Here is a 26,890-nt window from a genome sequence, read left to right on the forward strand (position 1 = left end):
TGAACCTTTGTATCAGTTTCTTTTTATATTGGATCCAGGCATCCAAGGGCTGTTAATTTTACAGGGTCATATCTGGAACTAGCATGCTTACAAAGTGGCTGGCATGTATACTAGAACCACCCTTCAAGGTTGGGCAGGAAAGAATTCTTCTCCTACTTGGAATTACTTTACAAATCCTACTGGGTTTTTGAAGGATGGAGGAGAAAGCCACAAACTACAGATCTACAGACACATACACGCACATTTCTATCTTCCTCCTGGGCAGTAGACAAGCAGGAAACTATTGGTTGGGGATCCGTGGAAGGAGCATGTGGGTCTTCTCACTTCTGCTGTTGCTGAGAAGGGCACTGTTTCCATCTGATGAGGGTTTTCTGTAGTTGCAGGGAAATGGGCAGAATTTGACTTACGGGGTCTAATCCAGGAACACCCACTGAAGCAGATGCCAAGATCTCAGAATTGAAATTTGGTCCTGTAAATCTCCAAAAATCAATTTTTGAATTAGTTTCTTGGAACTCCTGAACTGGTTATATTTATGATACAACTGCCATCCAGTTTGAAGGAGACTTGGAATTTTTCACCACTCAAAGACATTTAGAAATACACAAATGTAAGATATGAGAAGAGATGTGGTCTTACTTGCTGAACTTAGCAAAGGAAAAGAACAAATAACATTTTTACTAGATTTGAGTGGAGGGTAGAGGCTGGGATTCTTCCACCAAAGTGAAAAAGTGATTGGGGGGGTGGCATTTACTGTTTGATCTTAAGTTACACAAGTGCCAGCAGCCCAGTGCCATATCCCCCAAAAGAAAATTCATAAGCAGCAATAAAAAATACCAGGGAATAGTATATATAGGAATGTACAGCCCACCATCTGGGCTGGGTAGGTATATAGAATTGGTAAAATTCTAGAAATACAGAGCCCGCCATCTGGGGTGGGGATATAGAAGTCTTTAAATGCTGAAGTAGATACTCCACAATCAGTTTAGCAGCGTCAGAAAACTCGTGCTTTTTTCCTGGTTTCCAATTAATTATATTTTATCTGGCCATACATTAGAGGCTGGAGACTCAGCTGAGGTAAATTGGCAAAGCCCAATTTCTGTCAGCATAACGCCATCAAACAATTCATCTTTTAGGCAATTATAGATGTTCATTGATGTAACTAAATTAGATAAATGATAAATAAGATTTCAGGGTATTCAGGAAGAGGATAAGATAGAAATACATTGATACATGTGCATAAATCAACTCAAAATGAAAATGGTCTGAGAAAAGTTCAATTTTCTTTTTTGGGAATGGGAGCAATATTTAGTGCTCACTTAGTAGATACAGTTTGAAACCGTTTTGAATGTTTGAAAAATAAAATAATTTTTGTTTGGGAACATTTTGAAATCTTCCTCCATATTTTAGAAGCAGTAACATGGCAGGGGAATGTCAAAAATCATATTAAAACAACAAATACAACATGAAACATGTCCAAGTCCCTTTATTCCCTTACTTTCCTAATGGACAGAATTTGCAAATCATGGGTTTTCCTCCTAATGGGGACTGCCTCCTACTTTGCCTTTCCCCCCCAAAAAACTGTTAAACATAATGAAAACATGATATATTGTATTCCAATAGTGTGGTCTTCATTTGTTCCTTGCATTAAAGAGAACACCGATATCGCTAATCCTGGATCTCTAGCTGATACACATTGTTAAGCAATTCTTAGAAAGAAAGCTAATAGAGTTTCAAATAGATTTCAGAAGATGAAGTATTATGCATCTGTCATTGTATTCAGAGATCTTTTTATGTTTTTAAGTATTAAATCACTTCTGTTGTGTTTTACCAATTCCTAAGAAATACAGTAAAATATTTTTAAGTGAATAGCGTAATTAAAAAAGAAAAGCAGCAACTGGCAAAACCAAAAGGATTAAATAACATTTTATATTAATACAACATAGATAATTTATTAACGCACAATTATACAGTAAGATTATAAACACAGCAGGGAATTTTTTTTTTTTTTGGTTTCACTGTATAATACAGGAATATTTGTTTGCATAAACACAAAAGATTTGGCAAAAACCCTAACATTATTTATATGTATCATTCCAGGAGCGCTGAAAGTCAATCTTACATCTGGACCAAGGCAAACAACCTCCATATACTAAAAGCTAAAATTTGAAAAACATCTTTTAAATTTTTAGGAACACATGTTTTCGCGTCCTTTCAATTCAGCCTCAGTTCCAACATTTTCCTTCTGGGCTGAACACAGGTGATTTTTGCCTTCCGGTCCACAAAGTATCATAGTTTTTCCCCTGTACAGATGTTTAACTGGTTTTAATGCAATGCAGACTTTTCAACACATTAACCTGCAACTGTCTCCTATGAACCTGAAACCTCTGTGATGTCTAAGCTATATTCTCCTCTTAGTTATTCTTAGCCGTCCAAAAGTTTTGCACTTCCTTCCTGTTTATGGGTATGCTGCTTAGCCAGACACTCATTCACAACCATTCAGTTTCCCCATCCAAGAAGATTATTAACATAAAATGATCATGCAGCTAAATATATTATTATAAACAGCCACCCTATGCTGGTTAAACCATATTTGAATGTGGGTGGAATAAAAAGTTTATGAGGCTTTCTCAGTTTCTCTTTGTACAGGATTTCTCTCACTCTCTCTCTGGCTATGTACAGACAGTCAAAATTCAGCCCAAGGCTGAATCGATTCTATTGTCTCAGGTTAGTCTAAGTTGTGTAGATTGAACTGATAAGCAAGTGAACAGACATTCACTTTTGATTCTGAAAATCCAGCCATATGCCTGTAGTGACCCAGGTCAGAAAGGGGGGGGGGAGGGGGGAGGCACTATAGCAGGGGCGGGCAATTATTTTGGGCAGAGGGCTGCTTACTGAGTTTTGGCAACCCATTGAGGGCCACATGACAGGCAGCCTAGGGCAGATAAATATTAATTTTCTAAATTTTTTAGGGGCCCCGTGGGCCAGATAGAATGGCCTGGCAGACCGCATCCAGTTTCCAGGCTGCATTTTGCCCACCTCTGCACTATAGCATGCCTCCCTCCTCACCTGGAGCAGACAGCTTGGGCCAACAGTAGCCTGCCCACCCTGTGAGGGGTGGCTTGCGGGGTGGTGCAAAGCATCCTGAGATGCTGGAGGACTATGAGTTAACTGGAATCTGGAGGGAATTTTGGACAGAAGTTCAATAAACTGATTTCACCTCAATCAGTTAAATCTCATACCGCATTCATCCAGGTTTATCTTAAACCGGTTTTGTGAACTTGTGTCGTGTTATAGATTTGAACCAGTTTCCGATCACTTATATTGGTTTAAGTGTAACTTGTGTCCCTAGCCTAATAGTATGTATTCTTTATGGATTATTTTTCAGCATAATGCGTATAAGCACATTGGAAAAAACTATTCTGTTATTCTCGACAGTAATTCAGAAAATGAAAGGCAGTTATATGACATGGTTCACCTATAGAAATTCCTTTCTTGTTGAGTATTATGATTTGTTCTACATGTGGCAGCTGATCTGGCATCACTGAAGTTAACTTTTGCTACTGACAAAGTCTCCCTCTTGCAGATGAGAAGACTAACTGGTTCTTTGTAGTGAAATATCTTTGGAAGCACTTTGAGTTTGATCTCTCAAAATATGGTCTAAAACTATGGACAGGTGTTTGTTTATACTGTGGCAAATTTCTGGGAAATTTGCAGCAGTAGAAATCTTTCCATGAGAGGGAATATACAGGGGTTCCAGTCTGCTGACATCCCCAGGGGCACTCTGGTCTGGGGAAGGCATTGCAAGGAGCTGTTTCCCTGCTCTTTCTGGTTACAAGAGAAGTGTAGCTGTGGGGAGATGCCCAGCCTGTGGAAGGCATAGGGGGAAGCTGCTGTTCAACTCCCACTCTCAGGAGAAGCATACAGATATTCATTCTGGCACAAGAGACTCTTGCACAGGGAAGATCTTCAAAGTTGTAAAGTGAAAGATCTTTTTTTATGGATGTTTCCTCCCTGAGAAATTGCATGAAGGCCTGTACACTGGCAATTTCTGGCAAGAAGGTGACATTTGTTCTGCTAGTGCTCTTCTAGGACATATGGATGGGGAAAATCGAGGAGGTTTGGAGAAGAAGCTGGGTGGGGAAAGAAATGGAAACTGGGACTGGGCATCAGAATGGTGAGAAGCCTTGGTTCAATTGGGCACAGGGATTGGGATTGGGAGCTGGAGGGGAAACTGGAACAAGTTGGAAAAGGGGCCTGGGGCTGGGAGTAAAGAAAAGAAACATGGATGAATGGACTAGGAGCCAGTGGTAGGTGGAAGACAGTGTGCTGGAAAGGGAGAGGAGGGGAGTGTATTTTCAGTAATTACATTTGTATAATATGTACCTGTGCAAGGATTGCCTGTGTAATTTTTAATTCTGCCATTTCAATTTTGTGAATATTTAACTTTTGCATCCTTAATAACGTTCTTTTGACATAGGGTTGTATTTACAATATATACATGTGTGCTAATAAATAAACGTGCATACAAAATGATGTCAGAAGAATGCTATTAAGGATGCAAAGTATATGTATGAAATTGTAACCAAAACTATGCAGGGGTTTAGGTTGTAGCCGTGTTGGTCTAAGGATATAGGCAGACAAGGTTCCTTGGGTGAATTTGATATCTTTTATTAGACCAACCCAAATGGTTGGAGAATAGTTATTAAGCAATCTGCCTGGCAACTGACTCCCCAGCCCAGCCCAGCCCCTGGCTTCTTTAATTTTCATTCCATCCAGGAAGAGCACACACCAACTGCTGCAGCTTCCTGAGCCTGACGAAGGGTTTTTGAACCCGAAAGCTTGCTTAATAACTATTCTCCAACCATTTGGGTTGGTCTAATAAAAGATATCAAATTCACCCAAGGAACCTTGTCTAACCAAAACTATAACCTTTTGAAACTATTTTATCTTGATTCTGGAGCCAGGTTGATTTTTCAGGTTGGAATTCAGTATGCACAAAGACTACAAAATAAGATCCTGTTGTAGTTTCAGCCTGAATTGATAGATGTGGATAAATAAATAGAAGCCTGTATTATGCTGAATTTAAAAGAAGGCAGCATGAAACTGCTTTAGACATCAAGGGAACCTGATTTGATGGATAATGACTTCAAAATTCAACAGGTACTGCTGATTTATTTAGAATATTTCTTTTACATGAAGTAAATTGACTGTGCAATGGTTTCCAATTGGCAGCTGATCATTGCTAATGTTTACGGACTCTTGCCTTCCCTGTGTAGCAGTGTGCCAAGAAACCATGGCCTTGGCCACATGGTATGCTAGCCAAGTTTTTAAAACAGTATAAGAACCCATTCAATTTCAGTTCCTCATACAGTGGGGACTTCATGGATCACTCTGTATATGTATGTCTAATATAGCTAGCTAGATAGATAGATAAAATAACCTTGAGCTGATTTTAAATTTTCAAGCAGTAGATTTATTTTTCTGTTTATATGCTCTGGCTATAAATAGCAGCTCATAGTTTTGTGCGAGTTTTGAATAGCATTGTTACAAAACTATGGGACTCGAGGCTGTATACATTCTGTTTTGTTCACTTATTGTTGCAATTCAGTCAAGGAATTGAATCCAGATTTTTTTTAATCCTAGCTCCATGTCTTAACCTCTAAACTGGCCTTTCTCTCTCTCTCTCTTTTTTGTTGCCCCTTGAAAGGGAAATATTGTTCATAATATCACAGATGTATAGAAAAGGTAGCAAATGCTGCTTGCCTCATTTCTGAAGGAGAGCAGAAATGAGAAATCAGATGCTGACTGTAAAGATGAGCTGTAGCAACAGTAACCGAAGTAGTTGAGAGGAATAGGGGTTTGATTTTTGCTGACACGTGCATCTTGGAGAATGCTATGGCTCCTCCTGGTCTTTTCTCCTCATAACATTGAATCTGAAAGTTAAACGTGTGGAAAGAGTAGAGGGATGGATATGGGGTCACTTTTGTATTGCTCATTTAGGTCTTATGTTCCTTTTATGCATTTGCTTTACATAAAATAAGGAAGTGGCATTAAAAAGAATAAAGTGAGGCACAAGAGTTCTGTGCCCCATCCACCTCCTTTGAACATGGGAAGGAGTAGAAGGCAAGGTGCATGTGCTGTTCATATCATTGCGCCTTTTGCAAAAGCATTTGGTATCTTCTGAAAAAATTACAAGATCAAGTTTCTATATGATGTTGCTTTTCATTTGATGCAAAGGAGGTTCTTCATTAGCATTTCTGTCCTGGGATCACTACTCTTTGGGGACACTGTATATTCCTTTTGGGTTTGGAGTATGTGAGTGGTAAGAACCTGACTGCTCTAAGAATGGGAAATTAGTCTTCTTTATAGGATTTTTGTCTGTATACCTTAGCTGTGACCTGTGATGATCGATAGTGCATGGTCATATCTGTTTATAGACATGAATCACAAAACTACTTCGTACACTCCAGATTCAAAATGCTATTATTTCCTGACTTGTTCTTCCCTGGAGACATGGTAATATGTCACATGAGACAACAGAGCAGCATCAAGGAGTCATGCTGTGCTCTGAAGTGAAATGAGTTCACTAAGTGGTGGTGGCAGCTGATTTATATTGATGGAGCATTCCCACATGTTGAATATGAACACAAACTGTACTTGTGCTAGAACTCATTGGTTCCTACCTGCACAGCATAATTTATTACTCAGCCATGTAACCTATTTTTAAGTCTTTGTCAGACATTGCTAACATACAATAGTTATGGGGAAAAAAATGGAAGATCGCCAATAGAACTGCAGTGATAGAATATGATTCTATGAATAATATTGTTAAATCTTTCCATTTTATGACACATTCATAAAATAATAATTCTATGGATGTTTGTCATACATAACTTGGGTGGGTGGACCAGAACCCCCTGAATGGTGGATTTTTGGATTTTATACTGTTTTTGGATCTAGGATGCTTGGGACAGTACATGCTTCAGAGCTGTTGATTCAGATTCTTGTGAGACTCAGGCAGATACATGTTTATTGGTAGTATTTAGGTCTTTTTAAAAATGTATCCTTCACAACTAGAATCCAGAAAATTATGTTTTTCAATATTTTGGGGGGAGAGGGAGACTGCAGTAACATTTGGGGCTAGCTGGTAGCCATGGCTTAGCAGCAAATGGGTGGTCATTCAGGGCCCTGCTACACCTTCCAATTAAGGCTGGATAGAAATCAACTATAGATTGTCAAGCACTAACTTTTTAGCTGGTTCGCTCTTTTTATATCTGGATAGGCATTTTTATTGTGTGATAACTACTTTGTACATGTGGCTGGTCTAAATTATTCCACATTTAACCAGTTAATTGTGTGATAATTACTTTGCACTTGTGAGTGGTCTTACTTGGCACTTGTGGCTGGTCTAAATGCATTGTGCAGTTAACTGGTTAATTGTATAATATATGTAACGTGTAGCAGGGGCCTCAGACAGGGGAGTCAGGAAGCCAGATGTGGTATTGTTGACTAAGCCTGAATTACACTAGTGTAACTGAGGGGTGTGACTGGAGCAATATCCCTGGGCACTACCTTTGTTGGGGACACACAAAAGCAGCCATTGCTGCAGCAGTTCCTGGTTGTGCCACCACAATTGCCTTGGCAGGTGCCGGTGCTGCCCCAGGCAGCTCTGGTCCTACGTGCCACTTACTTATGCTCCAGCACAATATTTTGACCTACGATTCTGATGTAATCATATGACTCCAGGAGCTGGGACCTGGGCAAGGGTCTCCAGTGCCAAAGTTTATCCAGTCCTGTTCACAAATATGTTTAACTTCACAGGGTTCAGTGAAGCTAGTACTACAGATGTAAGGGTTGCTACAGTTGAGATATACTGTGTGGGGTTATTTTTGTTTGCTGCGGGTTTTTTTGCTAAGTTAAGGAATATGTACTGAAGTGGGTTTTCTTAGAATTCCTCAGATCTCGCTTCACAGTGTTATGATAGCTATGCAAGCCAGTGTTTCTGCAGCTTCGAGTCAGAACTGTATTTGTTTGCAACAGGTTTTACTATAAAATAAGCTTTCAAGAATCTTGCTTTCAAGATGCTTTTTTAGAGACAATTAGTGTGACTTTGAAAAGTAAATGACTATGTTTTAATGGAATGTAAAGATGCAGGGGAATGTAAATCATGGCAACCTTGTATTTCAAGAAACTTTCACTGGGTGAATGTGTGCATGTGTTAATGGCAGTGAAAGCTACAGATTCCAAAAAGCCTAATAAAACCATTAGGAACATACTGTGCTAGAAAATACAGGTATTTGGACACATTAATCATTTTACTCAGCAACTGTGGTAGTGTGTTGATACTTCTGCCCTCAAGAGATTGTGGTTCAGTCCCTGGTGCCCAGGGTCGGGCTGGGGATTGGAACCACAGTAATTTAGCAGGAAGTTTATACTGGTCTCAAATGTATCTTGGAATATTGCATACCCTGCTGTGGAAAAGGAAACCACAGAGAGAGAAGGAATTAAAGCAGCTCTGCACTCTCAGGCCAACGTATACTACTAGATCAATGGCTAGTACCCATAAGGTTTCACAGTGGGGGATGCCAACAAAGTTTCACAGTCAGATCAGTACCTTGCAATGTTGCCACTCTGATCCTAGGGATTAGAGGAGCATGAAATGTGAGGAAAAATTGTATTCAGTTAAAAAAAATCATACAGTAAATTGCATTGGAATAAATAACCTATTTAAGTCTTTGTATATTGCCACTCCGTTTGGCTCTCTCTACTGTTCTGTGTTGTGATCCTCTGTGTTGTGATCCTCAGATTATGTTTATTTGCATATATTTCTGCTCCAAATATTGCTGTATGAAAAAGGACATATGTTGTTTAGCTGGTGTAGGAAAATATTATACATACATAAAAAAGGAGAGCAATAGCTGCACACCAAATGGACTTCTACAGGAATGAAAGCTACTATGCTGTCTGTCTATCTTACCACATTATTTATGTGCTTATGATCTGTAGTGGGGGAGTTGTAACCCAATGTGACGTAATGCATGAAATGATGATGCAGTAATCTCTCAGAAAATACATAGCTTGCTCTGATGCTTGACAGGAAAAGCATAGGTGATTTACAGGATAGGGTGAATCCTGTTGTATTAAAGGAGGCAATGGTAAACCAGAAAATTATGTATATAGATTTATAGTCCCAATTATTTCTAGTTGGTTACTTGATCTGAAATGTGATTTACTTTTACATAATTCATTAGCTTTTGCAAGGCAAACTCTTCCCCTGCCCCCAGTCTAAGTAACTCTGCATACTTAAAAACAACAGCAAAAAAAGAAACCTGCTTTTAGGATATTCACAGCCTATTTTTCTTTACAGTGTCCTTCTGTTGTGCGTCATTGTGATTCTCATGCAGAAACAGAAAACTGAGATGTGCTGGGAAATAAACAGATCCCTTTTAAATAGCTGTTATGTTGGAAGGCAAAAGTAAATGAATTGTGTAAGTTCTTAGAACTGAGCAGAGTTAGGTTTGGAACAAGTGCAATTTCCTTTTGACATTTACTTCAGAAATAATAATGGTTATTTTGCCTTTCTTTGTAATAATGATAATGGGGATATTTGGGGTGAAAAAACATTTTAGCAAATTGCAATAGGAAGTTGTGTAAGGCAGATTTAAAAACAATTTTAACTTGTTAATTAGCTGTATGTCGCAACTGGAAAAGCCAGGAGAGTCTTCAGTTTGGTGAACAAGGAGCTGAGTCTTGTGGTAAGTGAGTCTGCCTGTCATTATCAGGATATATTATCTCATTGTTGTGAGAGTATTTTGAGCCTAGAAACACTTGGAACTTGACACTTAATGAAGAGAAGAAATATAAATTGGAAGGTTTTGAGCAGATGATTCTATTTATAGGACTGGAAGTCAGAGTGAGTAATTCCATATTCAATCTTCTTTTTATGGCTAGAGAAATGAACAGCAACACTAAAATGACCAAGTCTAGATAGAGAGGTAGAAGATAGTTTCTGAACTGTATCAAAATAAGTGTGAAATGACTGTAGCAATCCATCAAAGCATCTGGTGTCCTCAGGTGCATGTACAATTGGGTCCCTAGTTTGCGGCTGTCCTGAGTTGCATTGGTTTTTTGCATTGCTTTTGTCCCCAAAAGGTGTGGAAGATAACTGCATCTCCCAGGCAGTGTTCTGAAATGGTTCAATGTAGACTCATTGTTTTCAAGGTAGGTTGAAACCTGGTAGTCATATTGTTGGGGTGATGACCAACTGTTTGCTTAGAATAGGAGTAGCAACCTATATAGCTAGTGGGTTGCATCCAGCCTGCGAATAGATCAGTCCAACATGGAGCATTGAGGAGGTACAGCACAGCACCACATCTCCTCTACAGAGCCTACTGCTCTGCCATGTCTTTGATTCCCTTGCTTCAGAGGAGTCAGGAATCTGAAGCGTGAGGGTGGGTCCAGGCAGCTGGCTTCCTCAGAAGGGCAGAGACTTCAGGTCGTTAGCTAGGGTTGGGTTGCAAGCTCTGGCTCTCTTTGTCAAAAAGCTGCCAACACCGGATGGTATACTAGAATTCTTTTAAAGTGTAGCTCAGGATTGAATGCAATCACTGTGGCTAGGTACAGACATTCAAAAAACCCGAAGCAGAATCAGTCTCAAGTTATGTGGCATTCTGTAAGTGGTATAGCTTAGATTGGTAGCGAACAGAACGCACGTTTGCCTTTTTGGGGGGAGTGGGGGGACATGGCAAATCCTAGACTGGATTCTGCCTTTTTAAAGCAGTCTTATGTGTGCCAAACTTCTGTTATGGGCATAGACCAGTTTTGTGTACCGGCCATCTGTTGTGTTATGAGTGTAGACCAGTTTCTGATCACTTATACTGGTAAAAGTATAATGGCTGTACCTGGCCTTTTAAGAACTTTAACCCACTTGCAAGATATCAGACGAGTTTATGTCCATGATTCTTTTTTCACTTGTAAGCCATGTATATAGCTCTACAAATGTTGGTTATGGATATATGTGACAGAGTAAATGGCAATCAAATAGGTTTTGATAGGAGAAGGAGTTTTGATAACCTACCTATTCCAAGGGATACAGTATATATGATTACTCAACACTATGGGCAAGAGTAACATAATGTTGTCACTTGCAGTGATGCCTGAGCAGTAGTCAACCACCATTCTGTGTTATAAGGGCAGATAAATCTGTTGTCACTAGTCTTTTCTAGACACCGCTGGAAGTAGCCTCAATGTGACTCCTGATATATCTGTATCAGCTTTGTTCTGGTCTGAAACCAGCTTATTCCTTTGGCACGATGACCTCAAAGACAAAGATGAGAGGCCAGTGAAACCCTCTCCATTAATTTATGGGTTGTGGAGATGAGTAATACTAGGTGATAGCAATGTCACTGGTGGTTTTCCATGTTTGAGGAGGACTGAATGCCAGCTTTTTGGGGTCTTCCTCATCAAATGCATGGCAGTGAATAGGTCTGCTGGTCCGTTTAGTATTTAAGGAACTGGGGACACATGCCATCCTTGCATCAGCTTTTCTGTGTTTATTGACTGGTAGATCCTTGTTTATTTCCTCTTTGTAATATATGGGGATAACAGTGAAGTACCAGGGCTCTGTCAGACATTTCTAAATACCTCTTTCTGTCTAAGTTGATTTTCATTTTTATCATTGTTGGTGTTGGAGAAGGTATAAAATGGCGGGATTGCACATCCCTTTTGGTCAAGAGCTCCAAACTTGCAATGCTCCAGGCTTTGGAACAGGAGTAAGTGACCCTCTGACTTATCAGGTGACTAAAATGACTTTCTGTTGTATTTGAATCCATATCACCATCCATCTTATAATTGTTGAAGAGTGCTTTGTCTTCAGCAACCTCATCATAGGTGCAGACATTATGGTTTGGTAAGGAGTTGAATAAAGCAGATGTAGTTTTCAAGGAAATTCTTGCAATGGTAATATTCATTATCAATTCCTTTGATATATGCAACCCAGTTAACTTAGCAAATATGCCACTGTGGTTTTGGCATTGATTCAGTCAATTGATTTATTCAAATTCATGCAGAACAATGAGATGGTTTTTGCTGCAGAGAAATCCACATTCAATAAATGACCATGCCAGTGTGGAAGCATAGGACTGAGTACCTGTCAATGGTAAAGCTGGTTTGTAGGATAAAGTAACACTTTCTGATCTAAAATCATCAATAGTAAATAATCTCATCCTAAGTAAGCTAAATATGAATAGAAATAAACTGATTAGTAAAATTTCTTATAGAAATTCTTGAAGATGTTCTTATTTCTTATATTCCCTGTACCTACCTTGAAAACAATGACTCAGCTATGGTGTGATTTTAAAATAAAGTATAGCCACTATTGTTGTGAGCTCAGCAAGAACAAATGTTAACCTTGATTTTAATTCTTGTAATATAATTTTATTTTAATATTTCTATGAGAGCATTACAAATGTAAGCTACTAAAAAATACTTCATTTTCTCCTTTTAAACAGCCAGAATATGAAGGGAAGGAAAATTCATAATCCAGAAGGTCCATATAATCAAGAAATATATTTAGAATTTGGATGAGGGGGTGGCTCATGCTGTGTGTTTGGCTCTTGTTGCCATGACACTCCAGAACAGTGGCATGAGACTTTTGTCATTTACTTAAACCTTAGTTCATTTCCTCAGACTTTTGTTGTATATGCAGTTACCAAACTGCCTGGTAGTTGAATGTAAAACAGGTTAATATGCCTGAGAGAAAACTGGCTCCTCTTAACCAACTGGAGCTCCATTTGAGGCCCCGTTTGTCAAAAGAATCTGAGTGATCAGGAGGAGTTGGCTACTAGCCTGGAAAACAAATGTTAGTTTCCAGAAGTTATCAGACATGATTACTTGTGAAAATGAAGTGAAGACCAGAGGATTGGGTGGCTCCCAGGACTCACTTTTGACAATTCACCCAAAATTCAAACTCTTCATTGGTAAACTTTCCAAAATAGACATAAAAGGTTTCAAACTCTAGTCTTAACTTTTTTTGGATGTGGAACGGTACGTTCTTTGAGCCATCCAAAGAAAGCACATTTCTAAACAAAGAGGGCTATAATTGCAACTAATCTCTTGTAAAATGTCTGACTGGTGGAACTTTCATTGTAAGCAAACATTGAGGATCTAGAAGGGTTCATCTCCAAATTGCTCTCTTGGGGTTTCATGTTCTCAGCATGCTGCTGTTGCACTTTGTTTTACTGTGTGTCTACCCAGTCTGTCCCCCCATGGGAAGCCATGCTTTAAACTTTGCTCTCATATGCACCATCACAGCCCTTTAAATGATACAGGCTTCCTTCCAGGAGTTGCTTTCACTTAAATCTTTGTCCATCCCTGGGTATATACTGTGTTGATACCTCCATAAAATATATGCTAGTCAGATGCTGTCAGTTGCAAAATGATGTCCTAGCAGTGCCTAAATGCAGTCTCTTACCTCTTTCTTGCATCATAGCAGATCAGTAGTTAATGGACTTTCAAGGTAGGCTCATGACTTCAGTTAACAGTACAGTTTGTTTCACACTGAAATATATTAAGATGGATTCATCTTGCTGAACTCAAGTCTCTCATTCGAAGTTTTTAATGTGTTAAATATTTTCTCCCTGATTATGGGGGATGATTTAGTGATTAGGCTGGGATTTTTTAAGAAGACACTGTCTGATTCTTATTGTTTATACAAGGCATGCACCAAACCCCCTTGAAATCATTGAAAATCTTTTCATTTACTTCAGTGGCCCGAGGATTGTGTATGATCTATGGAAAAACCCTTTTTGGGGAGTAAAATCTCTACTGAGACACTGAGATAGCTGAGTAACTTGGGTGGCTGACGGGAGTACCCGCCATGGGTCCTGACTATGAGGGAGGTACCAGGATCCTCACTGCTGCGAGTCTGCCATGGCAGTGGCAGCCCTGGTTTATCTCTGCCTGGCGTTAGGAGCTGGGTTGGTCAGCACTGCATCAAGCATGTATTTGAGGAGCAGGGACAAGTGAAGCAAGCAGGAACCATCCTCACCTTCACCAGTTCCTGACCCCCCTCCCCAGGAAGCCTTTTAGCTCTATACCCAGTACGTACATATGGGGATGGTAGAGGAATGAATGGGGTACTAGCTCAAAGAGAGCCTGGCCACCCAGCTGTTGTTGCTGGAGTGGAGCTGATGATACTGTAGAGGAAATGGTACCAAAATCCATTGGCTACACTGGCTTTCTGGAAGCCAACTGAGAGGAAAAAATAGCAGCCAGGTATTTACTTATTGAGGTGTTGAGGTGCAAAAATCTTGTTAATAGGTAATAATTTCTGGGTGTTTTTCAGTTTTTCTGCATTGCATTTGATGTTTTACAGTACTTTGTATTTATTTCTTTTAAAAGGCCAGCCCATGTATATGTTTAGAAGCAACTTATTTGTTTAGTCACAGTAGATTATAACACAAACTTTGTTCAGTGCTTATTCCAAATTATAGTTCTACAAAATTTTACTGCGTACCTGGAAAACTGACACTGTCATGGAAATCCCTATAGTTTGTTTCTTCTGTGATGAAGAATTGCAAAGGCGCGTGTTTGTCAAACTGAATAGAAAATTCACATTCTTTCTCCTCCCTGCATCTTAAAATCATAACCCTGCTTGCTCACAAGAGGACTTAATCAGAAATAAATTGGAGACAGCCTGCTGTATTTACAGTTGTTGGTTGAGCTAGTATACATCTAAAGCAGTTGGAGTAAGTCATAGCAGTGACAAGTTTACACATACACATTCATGCATGTATGCATAAATAATATATCTGTATGTGTATGTACATACACACATGCATGTGTATTATGTATGTATGTTTGTATACATATACACATGCACACACATATAACTTGAAAAGCAATCTCAGGTACTGTCCTCACGAAGTAAGTTATTAAAACTTCATTCTTCTCTGTTTCTGAAAAACCTACTCACTCAAAAGTCATACCTGGGAAATATACTAATAGGAATTCCATTCTTAGGAGATATTTATCACAACAGCTAAAAGGTTTTTTTCTAATAGTATTGATTAATTGAATCTCCCAGCAAAAGTAAACCTTTTTTTCCCCATTGAATTGGCTGTACACATGTTTGTTGCTAAAAACTATAGGGGGGTTGTTTGCCTTTTCTTCTTCCTGGGTACTTTTTTCTGTTAACTCAGAATATATTTTTATTGACTTGAAAAACAATGTGGGCTCCCTCTGGTGGCTAAAATAGTATCTTCAGATTCCAATGGATGGTAGATCTGTTTAGTCTAGTGAATATGGAGTATGCCTACAGTTTTAACAGCATCTTTAGGGCTGCACTATTTAAAAAAAAAATCTTGATATCTTTTTTCCCCCCTCTGTTGGCTCAAAAACTTCTGAACATAATTCAACAACTTTGTGTGAAAGAAACCAGTAGACGCTATTGGATAAAATTAATATACAAACAATACTGGATTTAAACCATTTTATGTCTGCAGAGACAAATAAGGAAAGAAGAGTTCAGCTACACAGTATAATAGTGAGGGAGTTAAATGAATCATATAAGTGACTTGGTAGTAGAAGAAGACTGACTAAAAGTGTGACTTAGTCAGAAAGACCTTGCTGTTTACAGCCTTCTATAAAATTCTGATTTATTAGAACTCTAAAACTTGACCTGTCTCTTCCCTTCTCTATTCAGGCAATTCCCCATAGTCATCCTAAATAACATAATGAGTGAATCTTCCTTTCAGTGTGTACTGTAAAGGGCTGTGGTTTGAATTTGCACGCTGCAAAACCAAAACTGTCTACATGTTTGGGAAGCAGAGACGCATACAGTAAAAATCTGTGATGATTGATGGGTATTTTCTTGATTAGGCTTTTATAATATTTTTGTGTGTCACTTTATGCAGTCCCTCTCACTAAAGCACCTATCCTATAATAAGAATAACAATAATAATTAAAATGAAAGAATCAGCTCTTTTCTATAAGCCGAAGTTAGTGACAATTCAGGATTGTTCTCCAAAGTGTACACCAGCTGCAGCTGGGGACCCTCTCTCACATACAAAACTCTCCTGAGAAACTAGTCCCAATAAATTCTTCCTGTTCTTCATGAGGAACCATAGCAGCAGCCACCTCCCTTACTGACATCAGAATTCACCCAGTGATCTCTGTGTTATTTTTCCAACAGCTCTCTTTCCATTTGTTACTTGTCCCTTTCATCTTGATCCTCTTAACACTGCATACCTCTGCCTACCCAGTGCATCTTTTCACCTGTCTGACCCACTCTTTCCCCCCACCTTCCCATCTGCCTTCTCTTAAGTTTTCTCCTTTGGTTATCTGTTCGCTTCCCCTGTTACAGTAGTCCCTTGTGCTGCCATACATGGGTGCCTGGTGGGGTATGTACAAGTGTTACATTTCAGTAACCCCAGTGTGCCTTACTTCTAGCCCCCATCTCTCTTCTGTGTGACTTGGGCTGCAGTCTACTGCTGCAGCCTGAGTCACACAACCTTCTCCCCCTAGCAGCCAAGGGGCTTGGAAAGCCTAGCCCCTCTCCACAGCCCCCAGCCATCCCTTGGATTTTAAATGCTGCCCCCATTGCTGGGCTTCAAGCATGGGGTTTTTATATGGCAGGGGTGAGGGTGGGGGGAAAGATTCCCCCCACTTCCCCAGCAGCACTTGACAACCCCACACAGCAGCTCGATACAAGAGTCAGCAAGCCTGGTCTTTGATGTGCCCAGAGGAGGGATTTCCTTTCTCCCAGCACTTTGATAGCCTGTACTGCAGCCTCATGTACAAGGCTGAGGGGACCAGCTAGAAGTGTTGAATGGAGGGTTATTCACCCCCATGCTGTACATCAGTGCCCGGGTGCTGCAGCTTGAAGTGCCACACGGAGGGGATATATTTTCCACTCCAGCAGTTCAGAGCCCTGCACTTGCAACCCCAGGCATGGTATGTGGGCATCAGCTTGGAGTGTTGTGGGAAAAGCATCACTCCCAAGCAGCACTTTAAAGCCAGCACCTGTAGCGCCCCAACATAGAGGCTGCAGGTATGGGGCTCTTAAGTGCCACATGGCAGAAAAAGCACCTCCACCCGTACCACAGTTTCAAGTCCCACACCTGCAGCCCCATGCACAGACTGTGGATGCGGGGCTCTGAAGTGCCCTGTGGGAAAGTTACCCTTCTTCCCCTGCCCTCCCCCTGTCTGTGAAGGGATTGAAAGCCCTGATTTCTGACTGGTGGCAGGGCTTCCCACAGCCAGAGCCCCAGCAGCAGTGCAAGCAAAGTACCCCCACTGTGCCTAGAGCCCCAGCTTTGGCTGCAGTTGTGGGGGTGCAGCCCCAGCTACCTGCAGGCAAATCTTTTGGGGCACCAGACAGTCAGCCCTGACCTGTGTCTTTGGCTGCTATCATTGCTATCCAGGCAGGCAGGGGATGCTCAACACACCCTGGGATATGTGCTCAGGGTGCCTCTAGTTTGGCGCTTCTAGCATTTCAGGCTGCCTGCAGACAGCTCTTTGCCTGGATTTAAATTGGTTGAACTTCAAACAGCATAAACTAAGTGGCTGAATTTCAAGTGAGTAAACCGAGTGTGCCCATAGACATGCACAAAACACTGGCACTGATAGCTGCCATTATCCCAAACTCATTGTTGGCATGTTGTAAGACTTCATAGGACTCAAAATTGTAGGTGTTACCTGTAACAACCTGCAGGTCTGGACACAGTTGTAGTGGGGCTCATTTGGAGCGTGACATCAGAAAACTGCATGTGCGTGGATAATTTTTTAATAATGCTGCACCTCATAGCTGCAAGCAGCAGCATGGAGCACAAGGCACTTCTAATAAAGATAAAAGTTCTTGCAGTCCAAGTGAAGTCCCTTTATTATTGCACAGAGCTCTGTGCCTAAAACATTATCCCCACACAGAAGAAGGAGCTCTCTGGCCTGAACAGCTCCTGCTTTAAGATGAGGAAAGTCTCAAGGACCGGAAGATGGATACACAATATGTAATAAGAGCATGTCAATTTTTGCCAGTGAATATATTAAAAATATGTTAATAGTCTTGTGTTTTATGTAGAAGTGCTTTAGTCCTGGGCTAGCAGTCTCAATAAGTATTTTATTACCAGGCTCTGACCCATCCAGTACCCCATTGTAAAAGATCTTTAAAAGGTATTGCTGTCCTTCTGCTAAAATATTTTTTCCTCCTCTGTGGGAGGCTTTAACTCAATCCCTCCTCTTTTCTGTGTCTGTGATAAGAAAGTAAGTTTAGCTCCATGCTTGTCAAAGATCAAGGTGTTTCAAAAACAGTTATTAAAGGCAGTGAAATAATAATGTGTCCTTTTTAATTTCCTGGGCATAATGATTTCTTGAGAGGGTGTAAGCTCAGTGAGCTTTGTGGCCATGTTAAGTTACACCATGAAGGATGAAAAAAAATTACTACGTATTTTGGTATCTAAAAGAATGCATTGAGCTACAGGAATGCAGTGTGGAGCTTTCTAAATGTGGGTTTTAATATCATAGACCTAAGGCCTTTCCTATGTTAGTTTTTTCCCCTAACGTACAATGATGTCAACTCTTTTCTAAAATGTTTACTTGGGGTGTGCTGACTGTCTTGGGCCTCACTCAATGTAGCTGGCAGAAATGGATTGCTGAAACATTGGTTTTATTGGAGGCGGTTGGCAGCTCATTATATTAGATGTGTTTGTTTTGTATCACATGGTGCTGAGGGACAGATACAGCTACCAGCACTCTCACCAGCATAAGATTTCCTTTGAGTTATCCAGTCCGTTGGAGAATTCATTACCTCTCTTCTTCATTTTACAAACCAAGTGGTGCCAAGGATGTTGAGACTAGTTGCATCCCTTCTCCTTGGGAATAACAGCAGGTGTAGCTTTGACATAACTGCTAGCCTCTTTGAAGCCTACATACAACATAAGGGAATGCTAGAGGTAAGGGGGAGCATTCTGGTTAGGTTTTGGCACCATTACCAGCTAGTAATTACATATATGACTCAAGAACCATGTGCATGTGTGTGTATATAGACACAAGGGTGGGGAAATAATACTTGCATTCTCTCCTGCCCATTTTTTTCCCATATCTCCAGGGGTCAGGCACAATTTGGCTTTATCAACCACAATAAATTCAGTACAGCTATATAGAGTATTTGTACTAGCCTATCATGATATCATTATTTGTATAATCTGGATTTATTAGTATATCATTTATGTAATCTGGATTTTGGAGCTGTGCAGGAACTTCGACAGTTAGGAAGAGATCCCACAATTTTAAATTTATTCACATTTATCTTCAGCCTATATTTATCTTGCCTACAGCAGAAGTACCTGGAATTAAGGGCATTTAGATTCCCAGTAAGAAAATGGGCAGTTTCTGAAAAATAAATAGTATCCGGCCTTTGGCAGGTGGAGAGAATTTGTGTGTAAGAACTGTACTAGCTGAAGCATAAGTAAAAGTACATAGCAACCCAAATATAGCCCAGGTATACTTCTTTGATAGAGCCTTACCATGGTTTCGGTCTAATAAATGTTTAATTTGTTTCATAATCTAATGTAACATCTTATGCATATTTGCCCTTACTCTTCTATCCCTGCTGGTAAACAGCAAGAGTGTGGCTTGGTGTTTGCATTCAAACTGGCAAGCTGGTAAATGGAGGTTTTGCTAAGTACTTAGTGAAGTAATAGCAAACACTGCAACGTTTAAGAACTTCTTGCATTTTACAAATTAGGTGGCATTCATGTTTGTGTTATGGTTTGTTATGGCTGTTTAACTCAAAAGTATATTTGCAGAGAGGGAGTCTGAATTTAGTAAATCAATATAATAAAGCCTTTGATTTTGAAAACAGCCAGCTAGCTGTAACTTCAGTGTTAGTATTTCAAGGCCTCTCTCTGATATTTTAGAAGTTTGTGGTTGTCTGAGCTTCCTTTTTGGGCCCTTGGGAAATAAGAGAATGGTAAATCAAAGGCCAGATCACTGTTTGCATTTATTTTACTTCTCATTTATGACATGTATGCAAACACTTAAAAAGAAAGACTGAAAAGGTATAATCATAATAAGATTCATTTTGTAGAGCAAAGGGTAATATATTTCTAGTCTATTACACTATGCCTTGATACACCAAATAACCAGCTTATTGGGTTTGGTAGTTCATTAATCATTCTAATTTCAGGATAGCACTTTTAGAAAAATACTGTTTATACTTCAGTGGTAATTTAAGTACTGATTTCTGCAGAAAGACAATAGCTGGAAACTATATATTGTTTGTAAAATGCAGCTTTAATTTTAATTTTTTGTGCTTTCCAATCATTTGCAACAAAAGATTTTCAAAAGCACAAATGATTTTTAAGCCCCACTGTTAATTGAGCTGTCTGTGGCTCTGAGAATCTCTTTGGGATTTCCCATATACTTCATTTAAAATGCTTATAGAAAATATTGCCATTGCAATATTGCAAACCCATGTTTGGCTTTGCAGCTCTGAGGCTTTGCACTTAACTATAATTGTGACAGTAGATAACCACTGCTAATACTCCTTTTACATTGGGTGGGTGGGTGGGTGGTGATGGTGTCACTTTCAGGATAGCTAAAATGAGATTTCTTCTATCACTCTGGTTCTAGTGACTAAGATCTAATACCTTGCGGCTAGATTCTCATCTCATGGAAATCAGTTGCACTGCATTAACGTTAATGGTACTTTGTCCTTTTACAATGCCTGAGTTTCTGGTCTTAGTTGTGTTCTTGGATTGTGACTTAGCTTTCATCAGTCTCAGATTGTCTGCCTTGCATATTTGATCCATTCAGTACTTCTTAAAATCTCTACTTCTAGCCTCTATCTGCAGTGTTGGCTTAGTCTCCTCTTACAGTTTGCACTGAAGTCAATGTGTTGTGGTCCCAAACCTTCTCTTAGAAACAGGCCCCAAATAATGAATTATTCTGTAAATATTTTACATTGGACCTCAGCAACAGTTCTTTCCCCCTGCAATAGTTCTCTTTCCTTGGACCTTGGCTATTCAAAATAACACTGCTCAAATTTCCAGTATTCTCACTACTGACACATCACTCCCTTATTTGCTTGTTTACATTGGCTATGCAGTCATGCCATGCCACTTCATTGGCAAACCAGGGCTGCTCTTAGATCACAGGGAGTGCATTGTTCCTGTAATTCTGTTACCCAACAAAAAATGTCTTCCTCATCTAGCTCTGAACTACTTACCTCTTCTCTCTATATTCAGTCTCTCGCTGGCCATCTCTTCCCTTAGTTTGTCTCTCTAGTAAGCCTCGCTCCCAGTCATCTTGCCTTCTTCCCCACCTGCTTGTCCTCCACTCTGCCAATTCCCACCTATAGCCACGTACTCTTCTACCTCCACTCATGTGTCTTATTCCTGTAACTCTCACACTTCTTTTAGAGTTTTTAGTTTTTAGTTTTAGAGCTTAATTTCTTCACTGAACTATTGTAAATGTTTTCTGCATTCTAGTTTGAATGCTGGGAGTTTTAACATTGTATTTGTGGATAGTTCTGACTGTAACTTCAAGACAAGCTGTGATACTAACATCTCTCCATGATATTCCCTCAGAAAGGATTATCCATCTTTTATTGCTTTTATATATCTCGGTGTTATGCTGACATCCTGGAGAGCATTTCCCTTTCTTTTGAAGATTAACATTTTTTTTTTTTTAGGCTTAAAGGGATATTTCTGAAAATCTTCATTTCATAACACTAGTTTCCAGCCTTGCTGAATATATTTTCTGCATGTTTCCTGTGTAATGTGTAATGCAAGTTCAGCTTTTCAGGTGGTCTCCCTGCCCTCCCACAAAAAGAATCACTCCCCAGTACCGCCCTCTCCCCCAAAATCAAGTACGGTCCATCTCCTCGTTGCTTTGACTTGTCTTCTGCCACAGTACATATTCCTAACCATGCAATTCAGTGATAAAAGGGTTAAATTGAATGTATACACTTCTAGTGAACTAGAAGAGTTACTGTCAGAGCTGTAAATGCATTAAACAAGTTAAGCGAGCTTATTGGTTTTCTTCATTAAGTTACAAATAAAGAATGGCAGACAAATGGTAACCTGATCAGCCGATTACAGCATCCTTTGTGCAAATTCCTGTACTTAAAGATGACATAATTGTCGGCCAATGAAAGTAATTGCCGAAGAAAGGGAAGATTGCCCCTCTCATGAGAATAGAGTGGTCACTGCCATAAATTGTTTTATTTTCTGATGTTTTCTTATAAAAATGGTGATTCAGAATCTGTGAATACTCCAGTCAATAAAAATTTAAATTCCTGGTCACTGGAAATACAGTGTAAATGGTATCACTCAAGAAAGGAGCAGTGGTTGGTTGTACAGTGATGCCTGTTTCCAAGGGGTGATTTCAGGTGTTCAAATCTCAGTCAATTTAAAAACAGCTCTTTTGCATTATTACATATTGACACTATGTACTCTTCCTGCCTCCAAGTATACTTAGTTCTGTTCTGTTTTGCAGGTGTCACTTTTATTTTCCTTAAATATTTAAAGCATTACAGTAAATCCACTATATTGATTACAACTGACATGTAAACTGTTTGTTACCGTTGTATTATTATGGTTCACCATTAAGGCAACAGAAGGATGTAAGAGAAATAAGTACATGTGCTTTGCCATTTTCTGGTGGAAACTTTCCTCTAGGGCTTAGGCATAGTTCAGTGGTTCTCAACCTTTTTAGAATCAAGGTACCCCTCGTTAGACTCAAAAGCCCTCCTAAAAAAAAGCCATCTTTTAGTTTTCTTTTCTTTTACAATAGAAAAAGAATGTAGCAATTTTCTGTTGCAGAGAACTTGGAGGTTTTTGTAAGCGGTGTAGTTCGGATCAGTAGTGAGCAGACCAAACATTCACCCTTTAGTGGGGGAGGGCAAATCTTAGACCAGGTTCTGCCACTTTTAAACCAATTTGTCTGTGCCAAACTTCTGTTATGGGTACAGACCAGTTTCCAGTCACTTATACCGTTAAAAGTGTAATGTCTATGCGTGGCCATAAAGTTGTAAAACACTTCAGCTTTCTGTGCATTATCCATTATTAACTTTTCTTTCCTATTTGGTAAGAGGCCTATATTTTCCTTGGTCTGAAAGATCAGAACAGGTCAGAATAATTTTAACACTATGGTTCCTATTTGAAATCTCTGGGTTTAGCTTTTGAATCATGTTTGCACACCTAACTACTAACATTGCTTCGTGCCCCTGCAACACTTTTGAAAGGATCTCAAACCACCCCAGGATGAGGTGGCACTGTGGTTGAGAATGAGTGGCATAGTTCCTGAAATCAGTGGAGCTTGGTCTCCACTGGTAAACTTCTGGATATTGAATCTTAATGCATTCTCTAGTTTTTCCATTCTCCTCCTCCTTCAGGTACAGATTTTGATAAATCCTGATATAGGAGTCTTATAATTACTTGCTGTATCTGACCGTTTCCACTCCTTAGCTTAGTGATGTATAAACTGAACATCAAGTGCAAGCATGTGATACTTTAAAATGCATTTTTTAATGCGATGCTTCTGTTTGTAGCACAAGAAGCATGATGAAAATGAACATTCTTTTGTCTCTGACTTCACAAATGAAAATGGTCAGGGAAAGATACCTCAGTCATGATCTGTCAGAGCTCTGAAAGACTCAGACCCCGATTCTTTGCTCCGTTACCCAGTTGTTACACAGATGTAAGTCAGTGGGCTCCCTCTATCTCTTCTCTCATGAATTGGTAGGAAATAAACATAATGAAAATGACATGCAGTAATAGCACTATGCAATAGACAGTACCATAACCTTCAGGTTAATTGGTGATTGTAGAGCCTTTTATTCATCATCATCTCTGGTATATTTAGTTGCTGAAATTTGTTATTGCCAGATGCAATCTCAATATAATGATTGTTGTTAAAAAGTCAGTATTTACTATGTGGTAGTTCTCAGTAGTATTAGAGATAACTTGGTTGATTACAATGTTTATGGAAGGGAAGGGCTGATTATCCTCAAGTATTTCTACTTTTTTTTTTCACTGATGGTGACTGGGTTTCAAGTGTTGTGCACTGATTGACAGTCTCTGATAGCTGTATCTGCATACTCAATTGTTGACCGTGTGGATGGTAAGTTGAGTTTGCTGAAAGGAAGCCACCAGCATTTTTTAATCTATTCCAACTAAACTGCATTTCAGTCTTGCTAAGTTTTGGATATCTAGGCAAATACTTTTTTTCCATTTTTGGAAAATCTGTAGACTTTCTTCTCCCATCCAAGTATTGGTTCTAGGAGGATAGTGTGATGGGATTGGAGGTGGGAGTTATAAACCGACCTGAATCTCTAGGCGAACCTGGAGGGGTTGATTTCTAGCCAGGGCCTGCAAACTAAACTGCAGGGTTTGCAAACTCTATTGCAACCCAAACCTGCCAGGGTTTACACAGCTCTAGCTACTATTATTGCTCCTGGTAAGGCTTATTATTCTGTCATAGAAGATATAAGAAGATCCATCTCTCCACTTTAAACATGATAAGCCTTTGTCACCTACAATGCAATTAATGTTAAAAATAGAAGAGCACCTATGATAAGATTGTGACTTGCAAGCAGCGAGCCATTGTCCAAGTAACAGGGACTTATCTGAAGGCCGTTGGCCTGCACAGAACTGTCAGTTTGCTGATTGCCATTTCTCTCTGAGTTTGATGAAATATTCATGTCTTTGCTCTGCTCTCTGCAAGCACTATTGATTTCTTGTATAAACGCTGCTATATTTAGTCTAGACAAATGGAATGTGAATTGCTGCTGAATAAATTGGATGAAAGGCTGGGTTCTTGCCTGTTGCTTTTTCTTGGTCTGGGGCAATTATTTATAATCAAGAGTAGTTTTTGTAAGTTAAGGGTGATTTTTTACAATTTAGTGATTAGTCTCAGAACAAAAGCAAGCAGTTAGGAACAATCATTCTGTTGGGATAGCAGGTTAAGAAGTCAAATTATGCTTTGAGGTTTACAATCACTTTTGAGGGGGTAGAAAATGTTTGATGTTTCCAGTTTATTGACAGAAACAGAATATGATAACAAGGAGAGATTTTGGTGTCTTATATCTCCCTCTTTACATTTATTTATCATGTGCAAGTATACCCCTCTGGCTTTGTTGTAGGGTTTGAATTCAGCTGTTTGCTTCAGCTTTCACTCTTACTAATATTATTTGAAACATGGAAATATTTCTACTATATTCAGTTCCTGTCTTTCTTTTGAACAAAAGGAATAATTAAAGTGCATAAAGATAAAAAAAAAAAGGAGAGAGAACATGTATGGAAACATGTAATTCATATCTAGTCCCTTGAGGGATGTTATTTCCACTTACTCGTTCTGGGTTTCTATGGGAGTACTAGTTAGTACTAGTTAGTACTTCTGTATCACTGTCCCCTTGTGGATAGAGTAAGAACTGCTCAAGTGTATGTCCTAGACCGTGTACTGCTAACTACTCTTTTAGCACTATGGTAAGTGTTTCTATTCACACACAGACACGTGATATGAAAACAACTGTCCCTGTTAAGTAGCATAGTGAATTTCTTTACATTGTGTGTGTGTGTATATATGTATATATATGTGTGTGTGTGTGTGTGTGTGTGTGTGTGTGTGTGTGTATAAATATGTGCGTGTATATATGTGTGTGTGTGTGTGTATATCTATCCAAGTTATATAATATAAACATTAATTAAATTAATTATAAATGTATATAAATTTAATTCAGGGATTGAAGGGATTTTTCATTACTTGGTTTTATGTTATGCTAACAATATATTCTGTTATTGAAATAGAAACAGTCCTTTTAGGAAAACATTTGTGATGAGCAGTGCATAGAACATCTACAGTAGGCACGTGAATAGTCACTATTTAAAAATAAGTGCATCAATACTTTAAAAAATACATTTGTCCTTTTCTTCTCTCACATGGTATTGTATATTCTGTGCATTTCCTCTGTTTAGTATAAAGTCCGGCATGTTTGTACATAACTACATAATATAGGATATTTGTATAGGTGTAATACCACCTTCAGTCAGTCTAAAAGCTAGCTTTCTCCCATTAGAAAAACATTTTTCACAATCCAGGACTCTGGGGCTTTTACCTTATGTCAAATAATGCAAATACACTGAGAGTGGCCATTACCCAGTATCACTAACCAGTAATAAACTAAGTACTGCTCAGCTGGCTTCTGACACGATGCAGCATTTTCTAGGAACCGGGAGTCCTCATTATTCTAGAAGGGAGCATTTCTTAAAAGAACGAGAGGAAAACAGCAACTTGGTTTGGACAATCTTAGATTGGAAGTGGAAATGACTGGACTCTGTGTAATTTTCAATGAGAGCCATTTTGCTAGCTCTATAACAAAGGACATTTTGAGTTAAGTATGCAGGCTGCATATTTTTATTCTGTTGCTCCAATGAGCTTTTATTTTTCCTTTTGTTGTTGTTGTTCTTGTACAGTGGATGTAAAGTCAGAGGTGCCTGTGGGATTGGAGCCTATCACACCATTAGACTTGCGAACTGATCTCAGGATGATGGTTCCCATGGTAGACCCAATTATGCGTGAAAAGCAGCTACAACAAGAGCTACTTTTGATCCAGCAGCAGCAGCAAATTCAGAAACAGTTGCTGATTGCGGAGTTTCAGAAACAGCATGAAAAACTGACCCGGCAACACCAGGCTCAGCTCCAGGAGCACATAAAGGTAGCAAAATTTTTTAATTTTGTCCCTTTGATCCACCACAAACTGAGTATTCCCAAATGAATGCTGGGTAAGGGAGTGCTCCTGGAGGTTTTAGTGTTAATTAGAGATGGAGGTTTGAATGATGATGACTCTGCATGCCGATGATATGGAGAAGTGATGAAAACCCAAGCTGGACTG

The 26,890-nt window shown here is 39.4% G+C and overlaps 1 protein-coding gene across 2 annotated transcripts in view; it reads left to right on the forward strand.

Moving 5' to 3' along the window:
* The window catches only part of HDAC9 (histone deacetylase 9), a 511,347-nt gene that overhangs the window by 412,178 nt on the left and 72,279 nt on the right, over positions 1 to 26,890 (forward strand). For both annotated transcript variants that reach the window (XM_006018926.3, XM_025198228.1), the window contains one exon: positions 26,472 to 26,713. In XM_006018926.3, coding sequence (XP_006018988.1) covers positions 26,472 to 26,713 — 242 coding nt within the window. The remainder of the gene's footprint in view (positions 1 to 26,471; positions 26,714 to 26,890) is intronic.

The sequence above is a fragment of the Alligator sinensis genome, unplaced genomic scaffold, assembly GCF_000455745.1.
Source record: "Alligator sinensis unplaced genomic scaffold, ASM45574v1 scaffold123_2, whole genome shotgun sequence".
Taxonomy (NCBI): Eukaryota; Metazoa; Chordata; order Crocodylia; family Alligatoridae; genus Alligator; species Alligator sinensis.